We start from the raw sequence: 17,279 nt of genomic DNA on the forward strand, positions 1-17,279 counted from the left end.
GATTAGACCTTGTATTATTTCATTGTTTTTTGTTTTTTAAACGAGTGTCCTTTATTCAATAAATTGCCGCAATGAATGTGCACTTTAGGATTTATTTGTATTTTATAACTTTGCAGTGCAAAGCCTTTATAAATGTGTAATGGCCTATCTGTTTCTGTTATATGCACATTTAGTTTCAAGAACAATTTGTTCTGTGTTCTTGCCAATTGCAAGCATCAATAAACAGTGTTCAGTAGCCTATGTTGTCTGTGTTTCACTTTTCTTTTTTTTTTTTAATCTTTTCCCCCCTCCTTTTTCCTCCGATTTTCTCCCATCCCAATGTTTAGTCGTTATGCCAATTCCCAATCCCCTTCCTGGTCGCTGCGCACTTACCCCCCACAGTCGGTCTGGGAGAGTGGAGGCTATCACGTGCTTCCTCCGACACACGTCTAGCCAATCAACCGCTTATTTTCACCTGGCAGCGCGGACTCTCACTGAGCGGGTGTAACGTGTGGAAGGATCACTGTAACTGAGGGGTACAATTCCCTGACTGTATTGTTAGATATGATATTTAATACCACTACCTCATGTACTTTAACTTCTGGCCACCCAGTACAAGATATAAGTATGATGAACACTTTCCCACCTGATGAAACGAATCCACACAAATGTACCAAATCGAAGGTTTAATACAGCAAAGGGTGTATACAACGATCACTTAATTACATTTATGATTTGAAATATGAAATATGCACTTTTATGGCAAATGAGTATTCGTAGGTAAATCAACATTGAATGTCCAATCTCTGGTTACGCAGGGAGTAAGTATACAACCTGGAATATTTAGGAAACGATAGCGAAGGTACTTAGATGATTATAGCTGGATACACTAAAGGGGGGGGGGGTCCCGCTGGTTGTAAGACAGTAGGAGGGGGGGGTTAGAGAAGCCGCTGGCGGTATCCCATCTGGCCGACGGTGTCTTGGGAGAATCCAAAGTCTTGGACACGGTGCCCACAGAACCTCGGACCGCAGACGAATACAGCTGGACCCTCTGTGGACGGTATCTGCCGGTCCACAACGGAGAGACGTGAGGCGACCTCACGTGTAGAGCGCCGTCTCACCTGGAGTCCTCTCCGGGGGGTAATTCCAACACTACGCAGTGTTGGCCTTTATCCATGGAATAATCAAAGCACACAAAGCATAATCCAAGCCGTGGAAGGCTCGCCGTCGTCCGGGTAGAGTAATCCAATATACAGGTCCAGTCGCTCTTGGCCCGGAGCTCCTCGGATGCAATCACCACTAGGGGTCTGACCAGCCTGGTTAAGCGTCCAGATAACGTCAGGAACGATGGGGGTACTGATAACTTTAGAACTCTAACCGAACGATGCACCATACATAAATAGACTATTATTAGCTTAATAGAATACGTCCAACTCGACGGTATAGTGCCAAACTATGACTATTCAACTATTAATCTACACGATATCTCAATGCCTATTCTGGGGCCAAGTAGGCCTTACTACACCGCACGTGCGTCGTGGGGAGGCTTTGCGTCTGTCACTCTGTTGGAGGGTAAAGAACTGGACTAAAAGAAAGTTCTACTTTACTTGCGCCATATATATATGCGCTATGAACAAATAGTACCATTCGTATTTCGCCCGACATATTACTGCGCGGAACCGGGGGTTGCCTCGACATGTTAGGCGGCACGATTGAACTTGGACCTAGGGGTATGGCAACCTGGCGCCAGGTTCTCGTCCAATGGTAGAATGAAACTATTATGGGCTGTTTAGTAGACTAAAGGGATATTCAATGCATATTGTACAAGGAATATACAGGGGATATCAAACGATATACAAATACAACTAAATATATATATAAATAAATATACATATTCGGTTTAATCTGATCCTTCACAACAGCCGCCCCCTAATTAGTCCCACCTAATTAGCTAAGCAGAGACAGATTAACCGCACTGTCTACCACTCAAGGTCCGCTGTAAGGGTCAGTCAACTCACAAAGTCATGGGGTCATGGTCATCATCGATAGTATCTGGGAGTCGGGGCAGTTCTATGAGCCTCGCCACGGGACGTGTGTAGGTGCGCCCTTGGACGAGTACTTCAGCTGCTCGGACCTTGCCATCGGCACCGGTGATCACTTTGCTTACGCGGCCAGCCGGCCACATAGCTCTGGGTAGTGACTGGTCAATAATCATGACGACTGTTCCTTCTGTCAAATTGTCTCTCTCTTTTACCCACTTCTGGCGGGTCTGTAGAGACGGTAGGTAGTGAAGTAGGAAGCTGCTCCAAAACTTGTCAGCTAGTACTTGGCTGTACCTCCACATTCTTCGGCCGTTCGCTTCTTCAGGCCTGTACATTGTCTGGGGTAGCGCGGGGTCCAGCCGCCCCATTAGGAGTGTGTTGGGGGTGACTGGGTCGACATCTGCTACATCACTGGAGACGTAACCGAGGGGCTTTGAGTTCAATACTCCCTCGATCTCCGTGAGGACTGTCATTAGGACTTCCTCTGCCACAGTCTGGGCTCCGAGTACGGCGTACAGGGCTGTCTTTATAGAACGTACTTCTCGTTCCCAGGTTCCACCGAAGTGGGGTGCGTTCGGGGGATTAAACTGGAAGTCAATCTGGGCTGGAGCGAGGTGGGTCTTAAGTTCTGGGCCCATAGCTTGGAAGCTCTCTCTCAGCTCTCTTTCTCCGCCTTTGAAGTTGGTCCCGTGATCAGACAACAATGTAGACTGTTTTCCTTTCCGTGATGTGAATCTCCGGAAGGCCATAAGGAATGAGTCTGTGCTCATGGTCGGAAGGAGCTCGATATGTATCGCTCTGGTGGTCATGCATTTGAATACAATACCCCACCGCTTCTCGGTGCCTCTTCCTCTCTTTATATACAACGGGCCAAAGCAGTCCATGCCTGTGGAGTGGAATGGCTTGTCGCCGATTCGGAGGCGACAGGGGGGTAGGTCAGCCATCCGTGGTATGCTGGGCTGCGCGCGCCACTTACGGCAGTCTAGACAGGTTCGCTGGAAGCGCCGTACTGCTTCTCTCCCTTGCAATATCCAATAACGACGTCTGATCTCCGCGAAGACTCTCTCTGCTCCTGCGTGGTGTACATCCTCGTCGTATTTCTTTATGATCAGCTCTGTGACCTTGTGTCGGCTGTTCAAGACGCTCGGGTACTTAATGTCATCTGGTAGATCGGGGGCTCTCCGCAGGCGACCACCCACTCTGATGAGATTATGGGCGTCACTCTCTGGTGCCAGGTGAATCAGTCTGCTGTCTGATGGGACGGGGTTTCCTCCCTGTAGACAGTCTAGCTCATCGGGGAACGAGTCTCTCTGGGCTCGTTGTAGTAGAAGAAGTTCTGCTTCTTCGTAGTCAGCTGCTGACATGTCGGTGGTGGACTGAATCTCTGGGTGGTGCCGCAGGAATGTTCTTTGTTGCGCACTCTCTAGGGTAATGCAGTCATCTATGTTGGGGTCTGTGGAGGCGACAGTGCTCAGTCCACAGAACATAGGCTTCTTGTTCTCAGCCTCCTCGTTACTTGCTTCCCTCGGGGTTGGCGTAGGCCAATCTCCTTCCGGGAGCTTGAGGAATGCTGGTCCGTCACTGTAGATGTTGCGACGGGTTAGGTCATCCAGGGACATTCCCCGGGTGATGACGTCAGCTGGGTTGTGTTTGGTGTCCACATACCGCCAGCTTGCTGCTTCTGTTAAATCTTGGATCTCGGTGACTCTGACTCCCACGAAGACTTTGTATCTGCATGAATCAGACTTGATCCATGCGAGTACTGTCGTGGAATCTGACCACAAGATTGTTCTATGCACCGGAATGGTGAGTTCACGTTGGATTAACGTGGCTAGATGCGCTCCTGCGAGGGCTGCGCAGAGCTCTAGACGTGGGATAGATTGTTGCTTACGTGGGGCTATTCTTGAGCGGGCCAGGATGAAAGCAGTGTGTATCTTTCCTCCCATCTCTTGGGCACGCAAATAGGCCACCGATCCGTAGGCTACTTCGGAGGCGTCGCTGAAGACGTGTAGCTCAATCTCGCATGTCTCTGGCCTCACTGTGGATGGGAAGTAGCTGCGGCGTATATTGACACCTGGGAGTGAGCGGAGTTCCGTCTCCCACTCTCTCCATGTTGAGGCAAGGTGTGCGGGTATTGGGTCGTCCCAGCCCTGGTCCTTGTCCCATAGTGCTCGTACAATCATCTTTGCCCTGGTGGTGTAAGGTAGAATACATCCCAACGGGTCATATTGTCTGGCGAGTGTTCTGTACACACTCCGTCTGGTGGTCGGTATCGCCGCCGACCTTCCTTGCTCTGGAGCCAAGGGTTTGTGTCTATAGTGGAGCGAGTCTGTTTTGAAGCGCCAGACTAGTCCTAGTGTCATTTCTTGGGCTTCTCCTGGGATTGTCGCCATCCAGGTCTCGCTGCTGGCAGCCTTGTCCGCGGAGGAGAGGCTGCGCAATACGTGCGGGTCGCTGCTGGCCCACTGCCTGAGATCAAAGCCGCCTTTGATTAGGGAGGCGCGTAACTTGATTAGGAGAGCCTCGGCTTCTTCTTGAGTCGAGACGCTTTGTAAACAGTTGTCCACGTAGAAACTGTTCTTCACACTGTGTTGGACCTCTTCATCTGCTGCTGGGTCCTCTTGGTCTCTCTGTGGGCTGGTACCGGCAGGGCACCATAGCCAGCTGGTCCAGGTGCTATTCCTCGGGGCTGGTCGTGCGTCGTGCTCACCCGTGAATAGAGTCGGGGGTCTGTAGCGCAGCGCCGCGGGGTTATAGCCTGGACTGTATGGGACCTCCTGGTCCGGTGGAGTACTGTGCTGTCGTCGGGCTTGGTTCTCCTCCTCTCCCTCTTCTTCCTCTATCAGATCTTCCAGATCCTGTAATCGTTTATCTTGCTTCTCCGCAGTGTATGCCGCTCCTTCCTTGTAGCTGGGTCTCGCTTGGACCGGTCTGGGAAGGGGGTCTGCGGGGGGTATAGGCTTTGTCTGTTGGTCAAGTTCAGGGTCGCTTGCTCGTTTAGGATGCGCTGCTCTTGACTGTTGTCTCGACGAGTTCCTTGAACCCCTGGTGGAGGGAGAGGGTGTTGCCCTGGGGATCATCAGCCGCTTCCTTAGCTGCGCCATTAACTTGTCGCGCTCGGCTTGTAGTCTGTCGCGCTCGGCTTGGCGCTGGATGAGATCGGTGTTGCGCTCTGCTTCTCTTTGGGCATAGTCAGCGGCGCGCTGGGCTTCGGCGGCGGCGCGCTCTGCTTCTCTTTGGGCATAGTCAGCGGCGCGCTGGGCTTCTCTTTGGGCACCGTCAGCGGCGCGCTGGGCTGCGGCGGCGGCGCGCTCTGCTGCGGCCCGGTCTCTTACCATATTAATTTCCGTCTGAAGGCGTCTCATCTCCCGGCGTCTCATCTCCCGGCGTATGCGCTCTTCTTCGCTCCGTTGCTGCGCTTGGCGTCGTTCTCTTTTAATGGTAAAATGTTCGTGCTCGCTGAGCGCCTGTGCTTGGAGACGGTCGCGTTCGCCCTGAAGTCGATCGCGTTCGGTAGAGGCCGTCAGGCGGACGAGGAACGCCTGTTGTAGCATCCTCGCCGCTTCTCTGGGGGAAGGCGGTTGTGGAGGTGAGCCGCTCCTGCGTGAGCCGCTCCTGGGGGTACTCGTTGGGGAGTCCTGGAGCTCTAGTTCCTCGGCGCTCTCCTCCTCTTCTTCCGTGCAGAGTTCTCTCTCTGTCGGGTTGTCTTCCTCCCGGGGCTGGTCGGGGACTACTTCTTGAGTAGTGGCGGGGGGTAAAGGCATGTCAATTCCCTCCTGGTCCCCACCGTGAGCTTGGTCAGTTACATTAGGACCTACTATGGCCTCTGTGGTCGGGGAAACCTGGTCGTTAAGGTCAGACATAATTTTACTTTCTACTTTTACCGCGTTTACCGTTTGTCGAAGGCTAGGTAGTTGACTGACAGTGTAAGCCTCTAAGTACTGAGGTGTCTGTCGTCTGCGCCGCGGGCGTTCTAGGTTAGGAGGATCGTTTCGTGGAGTGTTCATCATAGGCCATTTCGATATTAATAACACTATATTAATATTACACTAGTTACCCTCCGGCTCGAAGGACCAATTGTAACTGAGGGGTACAATTCCCTGACTGTATTGTTAGATATGATATTTAATACCACTACCTCATGTACTTTAACTTCTGGCCACCCAGTACAAGATATAAGTATGATGAACACTTTCCCACCTGATGAAACGAATCCACACAAATGTACCAAATCGAAGGTTTAATACAGCAAAGGGTGTATACAACGATCACTTAATTACATTTATGATTTGAAATATGAAATATGCACTTTTATGGCAAATGAGTATTCGTAGGTAAATCAACATTGAATGTCCAATCTCTGGTTACGCAGGGAGTAAGTATACAACCTGGAATATTTAGGAAACGATAGCGAAGGTACTTAGATGATTATAGCTGGATACACTAAAGGGGGGGGGGGGGTCCCGCTGGTTGTAAGACAGTAGGAGGGGGGGGTTAGAGAAGCCGCTGGCGGTATCCCATCTGGCCGACGGTGTCTTGGGAGAATCCAAAGTCTTGGACACGGTGCCCACAGAACCTCGGACCGCAGACGAATACAGCTGGACCCTCTGTGGACGGTATCTGCCGGTCCACAACGGAGAGACGTGAGGCGACCTCACGTGTAGAGCGCCGTCTCACCTGGAGTCCTCTCCGGGGGGTAATTCCAACACTACGCAGTGTTGGCCTTTATCCATGGAATAATCAAAGCACACAAAGCATAATCCAAGCCGTGGAAGGCTCGCCGTCGTCCGGGTAGAGTAATCCAATATACAGGTCCAGTCGCTCTTGGCCCGGAGCTCCTCGGATGCAATCACCACTAGGGGTCTGACCAGCCTGGTTAAGCGTCCAGATAACGTCAGGAACGATGGGGGTACTGATAACTTTAGAACTCTAACCGAACGATGCACCATACATAAATAGACTATTATTAGCTTAATAGAATACGTCCAACTCGACGGTATAGTGCCAAACTATGACTATTCAACTATTAATCTACACGATATCTCAATGCCTATTCTGGGGCCAAGTAGGCCTTACTACACCGCACGTGCGTCGTGGGGAGGCTTTGCGTCTGTCACTCTGTTGGAGGGTAAAGAACTGGACTAAAAGAAAGTTCTACTTTACTTGCGCCATATATATATGCGCTATGAACAAATAGTACCATTCGTATTTCGCCCGACATATTACTGCGCGGAACCGGGGGTTGCCTCGACATGTTAGGCGGCACGATTGAACTTGGACCTAGGGGTATGGCAACCTGGCGCCAGGTTCTCGTCCAATGGTAGAATGAAACTATTATGGGCTGTTTAGTAGACTAAAGGGATATTCAATGCATATTGTACAAGGAATATACAGGGGATATCAAACGATATACAAATACAACTAAATATATATATATAAATAAATATACATATTCGGTTTAATCTGATCCTTCACAACAATCACACTACCCCCCCTTAGATCCTATCCGCGCTGAGCAGGCGCCCCGACCGAACTGTAGGAGTCGCCGTTTACAACGACCCGGACCCACCCCGCCAGCTTTCCCACCCTCTAATACTGCCAATTGTATTAGTGTGAACGGCCAGCCAAGCTGGTGACACGCCGGGAGCTGGATTCGAACAGGCGATGTGTTTCACTTTCAATAACGAATGCGTGCTTGCCGAATCCCAAACAATATTCCTGCTGCAAAGTTGTCCTCTAAATATAGACATTTAGACTAGAGGCAGGTTATATGCTATAAAGAATAGACTACTACAGAAATAAATGCATTCAAACTATTTTTTTTGTTTTGCGGTTACCGCGGCGGTTTGAATGACTTCGCAAATTTGTGCGGTAAGGAAAAAATCAATACCGCGGCAGCCCTAGTAGTAGTACTGTACTTACCTGTCCAGTGTCTTGCATTTGCATTTGTGCCCTGGTTTTAGGAAGAAGGGGTTTCATTCCAGCAGCCGTAACGGAGCGGAGAGCACCAGACACTACCAGCATCTGGCCATGGAGGGATCCAGCCTCGACTCTGACTTTGAATCTGAGGATGAGCTGCAGATTGATGAGACTCCGCCTCCAAGGCGCAAGCCTGCTGGAACCAGCAAGAAAAAGAAACTAAGTGGTGAGCGGCAGATTTCACAGAACTAAGTGGTGAGGGGCAGATCTGACAGAACTAAGAGGTGAGGGGCAGATTTTGACAGAACTAAGTGGTGAGGGGCAGATTTGACGATAACACGATAATAACACGATAATTACCGGTAATGTAATGTTGTAATGAATTTAGGGAGCATGTGTTTCATTATTGTGTTGCGGAACAACACTTGCTGTAGCAACCACCCTTCTGTAACCCAACTAACAGATAAAAAACTATGTCTGGTGTCTTCAGGTCTTCCAAGGAAACTCCCCAGAGCTAAGCCCTGCTCTGATCCCAATCGCATCAGGGAGCCAGGAGAGGTGGACTTTGATATTGAGGTGCATTTATAGATTGATATCCAAATGGAATTGCCATGTCTTTTATTATAGTCATGTCCACTCGCGTGTGTTTACATGTACATCAATATTATGATATTATTTGGGATACTCAGAATTGTTTCTTTTGAGTTGGTGCATGTAAACACCATATCCCATTTATAGCTCATATCTCAATAATGAGAAACCTGAATATAATAGCAGTGCTATACTAGTATTAGCCACAATACTGATAGCTGGGATATACTGGTATTAGCCAGGAGTTCACATTAATATTCACAAAATTATGTTTACTTGTGCACAGAGGAATTGTGGTTATTGTAATATGAAGATATGAACGCCATATACCAACTATAACCTTAATCAGGATATTAGCTAGTATCTGGAGTATTGCTGTGCATACAAATACATTAACTGTACTGTACTGTTATTGCAACACTGTCACAGTGGTTACAGGGTCCCCGCAGGGTCTTAAAAAGTCTTAGATTTAACTTGTTGAAACCTGCAGGAACCCTGCGTTGGCACTGCTTGCCCCACAGAAAGGTCATGTGTTTGCACCTGTGGTGTTCTGTGTGGAATTAGCATGTTTCCCCTGTGTTTGCGTGGGTACTCTGGTTTCCTCCCACACCAAAAGACATGCATACTAGGTAGTGGTGGGGGAAAATATCGATACAGTATAGTATCGCGATACTTTGCGTGGCGATACTGTATCGATACAAGGACGCCAAGTAGGAAGTTGCATTGTTCATTTCAATACCTGTAATAGTACAGTAGTACACACACACACACACACACACACACACACGTGCATTCAGTTAAGTTGGAATATGACTGTAATACAAACTGTTCAGTTTGTCAGGTACATGCAAGGCAACACAGATTACAGTGTTGACATATGTCTGCTTGAGAAAATCCCATTTGCTGCAATAGAAATTATTGAAGTGAGATGAACAGACTGAAAACTTTTATTTTATTAGATAAAACATGTTGACAAAGTTTTACTTTGCAGTTGAAAAAAGGTAATAAATCGCAATATATCGCAATATTAAAGCGTCTGGAGTTTTTTTTTAATTTGTCACGGCATACAAGCGTACACTCCTGCCATTGCCCTATCAAGGTACTGGCGTTACAGCTGGAGTTGGCCCCCGAGCACTTGTGGCTCCCCACTGCTCCTAGGTAGTTAGGATGAGTCAAATGCAGAGGAATCATTTCCCCAACGGGACAATAAAGTACAACAATAAACCAACTTAAACAGCTGTATGCGTGTCCATGTGGCTTCAGGAGGACTACACTACAGATGAGGAGGCACTGGCTGCCCATGGAGTGAAAGGTGGAGCTGGAGGGATTCTGGACCTCCTGAAGGCCAGCAAGCAGGTGGCAGGCCTGGACTCTGCTCCACTCAGGTTAGTTCTCGGCGACTACAAACGTTAGCCCTGCTGCTCTATGTAAACACGTGATCACATCAGACAAGTCAAATGCATGCTTTTCATCCACACAAGACACCAGATGGGGACTTGGCAAAGACCATTCCCTCTCTAATGCCCAGGTGGCAGCCCCATTGTAACACATTCATTTATAGGATACGATTAGATAATCCTTTATTAATCCCTGTATGGAAATTCAGGTGTCAAAGCAGCAACAGTAAAGATAATGAAGCATGGGAAAGGTACAGGTGAGAATAAAAATACAATAAGCATAAAGTAAACAAGCGGCTGCTTGCCCTTGAAATCTGCACTGGATCTCTGAGTGAGTGAATAGGTGAAACATAATGTATACTGTATCAACAATATCAAGTTCAAGTTTGCTTTTATTTGTCAAGTATAAAGTACATGTACATTACAGTGAAATGCTTGGTTCTCTATGAGCCCCTGAGAATGTGCTTCATACAGTAAAAAAAGTAAGTAAAAGAGGAATAAGTCCCAACACTATACAATATACAAACTAAAGTACAATGAAGTAAAAATGCAGACAATGAGGTACAAAAACCTTTTTAAAAGGCAAGATGCTAAATGAGGTATGGATGTAGTGAAAATCTCTTTAATAAATATGATGTAGTGTTAAAAGTGTTTACAATATAAATATGTGCATATGTACAGCCAACTCTGCTATAAATATACAGACGTAACTCTATCCCAAGTCTACCCTGGTATGAATATTCATATACTATGTCTGCCCTGGTATAATATACAGAACATAACTCTGTCCTCAGTCTATCAAAAATCTACAAATACAACTATCCTAATCCTAACTCTATCCTGCTTTGGTATAAATAAATATACAGAACATAAACTATTCTAAGTCTGGCCCAGTGCCTCTAACCTAAATCTATCCCGGTACAAATATACCTAACTATCCTAGGTCTACTCCTGGTACAATATCTACTGTATAACTAACCTAAATGTATCCTGTGCAAAACAGTACTTCCATTCTAAGTCTACCCCAGTATAAATAAATATAACTAGTCCCAGCCTATTAATCTAGGGGGGGGATTGGGAGGGCGAGACATCAGGCGTGTTTGAGATTAATTTCGGCTCGCCTCGAAAGTAGACTATTGCAGCCGGGGGAGGAGTCAGAACGTCGAACACTTCAGATTTGACTACAGCCTGCTCGCCTAGTCTCGCATGGCAGATATCGCGTTCACGTTACCACACCCACATACACACCTGTCCAGTTCATTATAATGCGAGGGCCGTGTGCAAAATTAGATTAGATTCAAATGTATGGTCAGCACACTATACCTGCTATAGTGGAATAGACTATTCATATACCATATGTATACCATCTTGTTGCACGCTCCTGCCCACCACAGCGCACACGCACACACACTGCTGAATAATTCTGTTTTGCATCAATATATACAGTGCACCCGGAAAGTATTCATACCCCTTCACTTTTTCCACATTTTGTTATGTTACAGCCATATTCCAAAATGGATTAAATATCCCCCCCCCTCAACACGATACCCAATAATGACAAAGTGAAAAAGGTTTTTTAGAATTTTTTGCAAATTTATAAAAAATGTGAAAAAATAAACTGATAAGTACATACCGGTAAGTATTCACACCCTTTACTCAATACTTTGTTGAAGCACCTTTGGCATCAATTACAGCCTCAAGTCTTCTTGCATATTAGGGCGGCTGATTGGCGCAGTGGGCGGCTGATCTAACGCAGGAGACGCTGGGTTCGAGCCCATCTCTCTGCGTTGCTACCGGCTGGCCGTCGTTCATACTAACACAATTGGCAAGTGTTAGAGGGTGGGATAGCCGGTGGGTGGGGATTTGACGTTGTAGACAGCGACTCTTACAGGTCGGTTTGGTGATGCCGGTGCGACGGAAGCAGGAAGTAGTGGGGGCAGCGTGAGCCTCCCACGCGTTACTCCTCGCCACAGAGTTCGAGCTGCTGTGGTGAAAAGATGCGACAGGCTGCCTCCTCGTGTACCGGAGGGGACACGCGATGCAAGGCTTCTGTCCTCACTACAACCAACCTGTGGGAGGCATAGTCTAGCAAGGATCAAGACAGGGGAGGGGAGAATTGGATATATGAAATTGGGATGGGAGAAAAATAGAAAATGGGGAGGAAAAAGTGGATAAAAAAAAGAAAGTAAAAAAAAAAAGTCTTCTTGCATATGATGCTACAAGCTTGGCACACCTATTTTTGGGCAGTTTCTCCCATTCTTCTTTGCAGATTGTCTCAAGCTCCATCAGGTTGGATGGGAGCGTCGGTGTACAGCCATTTTCAGATCTTTCCAGAGATGTTCAATCAGGTTCAAGTCTGGCCTCTGGCTGGGCCACTCAAGGACATTCACAGACTTGTCCCGAAGCCACTCCTTTGTTATCTTGGCTGTGTGCTTAGGGTCGTTGTCCTGTTGGAAGGTGAACCTTCACCCCAGTCTGAGGTCCAGAGCGCTCTGGAGCAGGTTTTCATCAAGGATCTCTCTCTACATTGCTGCATTCATCTTTCCCTCGATCCTGACTAGTCTCCCAGTTTCTGCCGCTGAAAAACATCCCCACAACATGATGCTGCCACCACCATGCTTCACTGTTGGGATGGTATTGACCAGGATAAGCGGTGCCTGATTTCCTCCAACCATGGCGCTTGGCATTCGGGCCAAAGGGTTAAATCTTGGTTTCATCAGACCAGATAATTTTGTTTCTCATGGTCTGAGAGTCCTTTAGGTGCCTTTTGGCAAACTCCATGCGGGCTGTCGTGTGCCTTTACTGTGGAGTGGCTTCCGTCTGGCCACTTTACCATAAAGGCTTGATTGGTGGAGTGCTGCAGAGATGGTTGTCCTTCTGGAAGGTTCTCCCATCTCCACAGAGGAACACTGGAGCTCTGTCAGAGTGACCATCAGGTTCTTGGTCACCTCCCTGACCAAGGCCCTTCTTCCCCGATGGCTCAGTTTGGCCAGGCGGCCAGCTCTAGGAAGAGTCCTGGTGGTTCCAAACTTCCTCCATTTGCGAATGATGGAGATGACTGTGCTCGTTGGCACTTTCAATGCTGCAGACATTTTTGTACCCTTCCCCAGATATGTGCCTCGATAGAATCCTGTTTCGGAGGTCTACAGACCATTCCTTTTTTTTATCCACTTTTTCTCCCATTTTTCTATATTTTCTCTCATCCCAATTTCGTATCATCCAATTCAACCCTCCCCTGTCACGGACGCTGTTTCTTGCCTCCCACAAGCCGGCTGCAATGTGGACTAAGTCATACATAGCACAAGTCCCCTCCGGTACTTGAGGTAACAGCAGTCGCATCTTTTCACCTGCGCAGCTCGATCTCTCAGTGGCGAGGAGTAACGCGTGGGAGGCTCACGCTGCCCACGACACTTCCTGATTCTACTGCGCAGGCGCACCAACGACCTGTAGGAGTCGCTGTCCACAACGCCCGATCCCCACCCATCAGTTTCCCACCCCCTAATACGGCCAATGTGTATTAGTACGGACGACCAGCTAAACTGAAAGCAAATGTGGAGCGCTGGGCTCGAACTGACGAGCCCAACATCACCAGCATTTCGTGGCGAGCGCCTTGCCCACTACTCCACGTAGCCGCCGTCTACAGACCATTCCTTGGACTTCATGGCTTGGTTTGTGCTCTGACATGCACCGTCCAGGGTTTCCGTTAGACATTTCTTTTGCCGGTCTGAGTGGGATCAATTCCGGTCAGAGTTTATTGAGCTTAAAAACAATTGATAGGCCTATATAAAGAATGACATCCTCAAGGCATTTATAATATTTTAACTTAAAACTAGGCTACTTTTTAATATATTCCAAATAAAATAAGTCCCTTGAGACTTCGTGCTGCTGCCGACTTGAGGTGTCTGTGGGCAGTCTGCCCGACATTAATAAACAGCAGTCTGTTATAATCAAATTTTTATGAGCTAACGAATTCCGTTATATTGGACATTTGTATTAATTATATCAAGCAAAGAACTGATACATTTGGCCAGGGCACGAAATTAGAGCCCGCCACCCGCCAATGGCGGGCATATTTTAGGTTTGGCGAGTGACACTGAGAGGTCTGTCCGCCACGTGGCGGGTAACAAAATGAAAATAGTAATATAAAATAATTAAAACTGCGGTGTGTTTTGGTCTTACGACAGTCACCTTTTAGCAAATCGCAAAGCCTGCGATTTGGGATACGTTATACAGCGAGTTTGATTCAAGTTTTTTTCTTGCGTGCCAGTCATGCTTACCAATCAGAAGTGCTGTGCTCTCATTGCTCACCAATCAGAAGTAGCCCAAGGTAGCTACGTATACGCCCAACAACAACAGCTTGTGAAACGTGACAAACGTCCGTCCGTGTGTGAAGATTATAGCATAGCTCCAGAGTGCTTTGGTCGCATTTTGCGAACTAAATCAGTCCCAGCTTTTTTTTCCCACGCTGTTTCTATGTGCAGTGTAAATTCCAATGCTTCTAACAAGCTTGGCATCCTAGTCATTCATTTCCGTCGGGGGAAAATAACGTTAGCCGCTAGCTAAGCTAAACCAGAGCCTCTGAGCTAAACTAGCCAATCCTGCTCAGACAGAAAACAGCTGAGCTGAGGTTATAAAGGGGGAGTGGGGCTCTCTCCATCCCTCTCTCTATTTGTTCAATTAAGGAGCCCTTTCTGTGTGTGTGTGTGTGTGTGCGCGTGGAAAAGACCAGATGACATGAGTTGATAGTATTTACTGAGGATTGCCAGATAATGTTGATATTTAAATGTTAAAAAAATTATACAAAATAAATGTACATGATCATGCAACATAAAATAATTGCTGTAGGAATGGTTTGGGAGAGGGAGGTAGGGAGGGGTTTTAGATTGTGTGTTGTGAAGTTTAGACTTCAGAGAGAGAGAGAGAGAGTACAAATTTAACTCTGGCCTCTTTAAGTGTGTATTCTTCAACGTAATAGCTTATCTACTTGAAATGTACTGAATTATATATATGTGACACAAAAATGCGTATTCTTTTTGGCCGGTAAGAAATATGCTTGGCGGGTAGAATTTTCCCATCTACCCGCCACTGGCCGGTGAGTCAAAAAGTTAATTTTGTGCCCTGCATTTGGCAGAGAGAGACGGCAACATTATCGTGGGTTTGCGTGATGTATATCTCCCAACGACTTGGTGCTGCTGGATTTGCGAGAGCATGCAGCTGCAGAGCCGCAGAGAGAGGTGTTTTCACGTCCGGTCTGGGGACCGCTCAGCAGCACCCCCCACCCAACAGCTGAATTGCCAATGGCTGAATTGGAGTATTGCACTGTGCGGGCACAGATCTGTGGGTTCTGTGGATCTGCAGCTGCATGCTCTCGCAAATCCAGCACTAAGCTCCCGCTGACAACATCGTTGTCATTATTAGACCTGCTTGGTGAAGCAACGATGAAACAAATGTAATTGTTTCGTTCATCGCATAGGCTATTTAATTTTAGCCTATTTTAATACAACTCAAATAATCAAATTGTGCTTAGAGGGAATTATTTTCACCGGACATTATGACCGGAGAGATTAAATATGTCGGACTTCAACAGATTTTGCCGGTCAAAAACCGGTAATTACCGGACAACGGGAACCCTGGCACCGTCAACTGTGGGACCTTATATAGACGGGTTGTGTGCCTTTACAAATCATGCCCATGCCCAATCAATTGAATTTACCACAGGTGGACTCCAATCACGTTGTAGAAACATCTCAAGGATGGTCAGAGGAAACAGGATGGACCTGAGCAAAATTGTGAGTGTCATAGCAGGGTGTGAATACTTATGTAAAAAAATTCTAAAAATATTTTTTCATTTAGTCATTATGGGGTATTGTGTGTAGAAGTTTGAGGATTTTTTTTTAATTTAATACATTTTGCAATAAGGCTGTAACATAACAAAATGTGGAAAAAGTGAAGGGGTATGAATACTTTATATATTGAGGCAAAACAGAATTATTCAGCAGACGCTTTATCATGTAAGATGTGTGCAACGAGATATAACCATATTATAATTTCGGTTTATTATAATTTCGAGAGCGCACTGATAATCTTTGACCAGCTAATTATCCTTTGGATTTTATGTGGGGGGTATAATGAGAACAGGTAGAAAATGAAATACTATAAGTCACTCACTCATTCACACAAATTGATGTGAATCAAGTCTTCATTTATTATTATCATCTTTCACGCTGTAGCGCGCGACGTGTGTGTGTGTGTGGGATACAGCATCAGCTCAGCTGCTGCATCGTTAACTCATTCTGCGCCAATCACGGAAAAAGTCGGGTTAACTCGCGTTCAGCACCAATCACGAGAAAAGTATTTTTATATTTTTTTAATTTGCTATATCCATAAAATTTTCATCCATCCAGCCTGATGTTATCATTGGGAATGGGTCTGAGCTCGCAAAATGGCAAATACCGCCGCCTACGCCTTCCAGCCGGTATTGCACTCCATTAAAAATGTTGTTGTTTCTTTTCTGGGCCGATCTGAGCCATGCGGGCAGGGTTTAAATACTCCAGCAGGACGAGCGTTTACAACGATACATCTGCGAGTCTAGCAACTTTCAAGACATCTGTTTTTTGCATGTTGACCAGAAGCAACTCACTGACAATCGACGGTGTTATTAGACCCATAGCTATAATATAAGATATATTTTAAGCACTCGCAAATTTCGCAGTCTCCCCATTGATTAAAGCGATGGCGTTCTAGCTAGGGATGCCCTGATCACGTTTTTTGCCACCGATACCGATCGTCTATAGTCATATCGGCCGATACACTGCCAATACCGATCGTTTTTTGTTTTCTTATAGCAGCTGGCAGTATTATACTGTAGGTCTAACACAGGCATTCTCAAAGTCCGGTCTAAATGATCTAATCTTTTTTTTTTTTATCTACTTTTTCTCCCCATTTTTCTATTTTTCTCTCGTCCCCAATTTCGCATTGTCCAATTCTACCCTCCCCTGTCTCGAACGTTGTTAGGCCATGCCTCGCACAAGCCGGCTGCAATGTGGACGAAGCCTTGCATCATGTGTCCCCTCCGGTACTCGAGGAGGCAGCCGTCGCATCTTTTCACCTGCACAGCGCGATCTCTCGGCGGCGAGGGTCTGCGTGGGAGGGACATGCTGCCCTCGTCGCTTCCTGATTCTACTGTGCAGGCGCACCAACCGACCTGTGGGAGTTGCTGTCCACAACGTCTGATCCCCACCCACCAGCTTCCCACCCCCTAATACTGCCAATTGTATTAGTATGAACGACCAGCCAAGCTGGTAGCAACGCCGAGAGCTGGGCTCGAACCCAGCATCTCCTGCGTTGGTGG

General features: G+C 47.0%; 1 protein-coding gene across 1 annotated transcript in view; it reads left to right on the forward strand.

Moving 5' to 3' along the window:
• phf8 (PHD finger protein 8) overlaps window positions 1–17,279 on the forward strand; it is a 63,490-nt gene that overhangs the window by 34,398 nt on the left and 11,813 nt on the right. The window contains exons 15-17 of the mRNA XM_084333874.1: window positions 7,985–8,166; window positions 8,431–8,516; window positions 9,795–9,916. Coding sequence (XP_084190000.1) covers window positions 7,985–8,166; window positions 8,431–8,516; window positions 9,795–9,916 — 390 coding nt within the window. The remainder of the gene's footprint in view (window positions 1–7,984; window positions 8,167–8,430; window positions 8,517–9,794; window positions 9,917–17,279) is intronic.

Source organism: Notolepis coatsorum (genome assembly GCF_963971535.1).
Source record: "Notolepis coatsorum genome assembly, chromosome: 17".
Taxonomy (NCBI): domain Eukaryota; kingdom Metazoa; phylum Chordata; class Actinopteri; order Aulopiformes; family Paralepididae; genus Notolepis; species Notolepis coatsorum.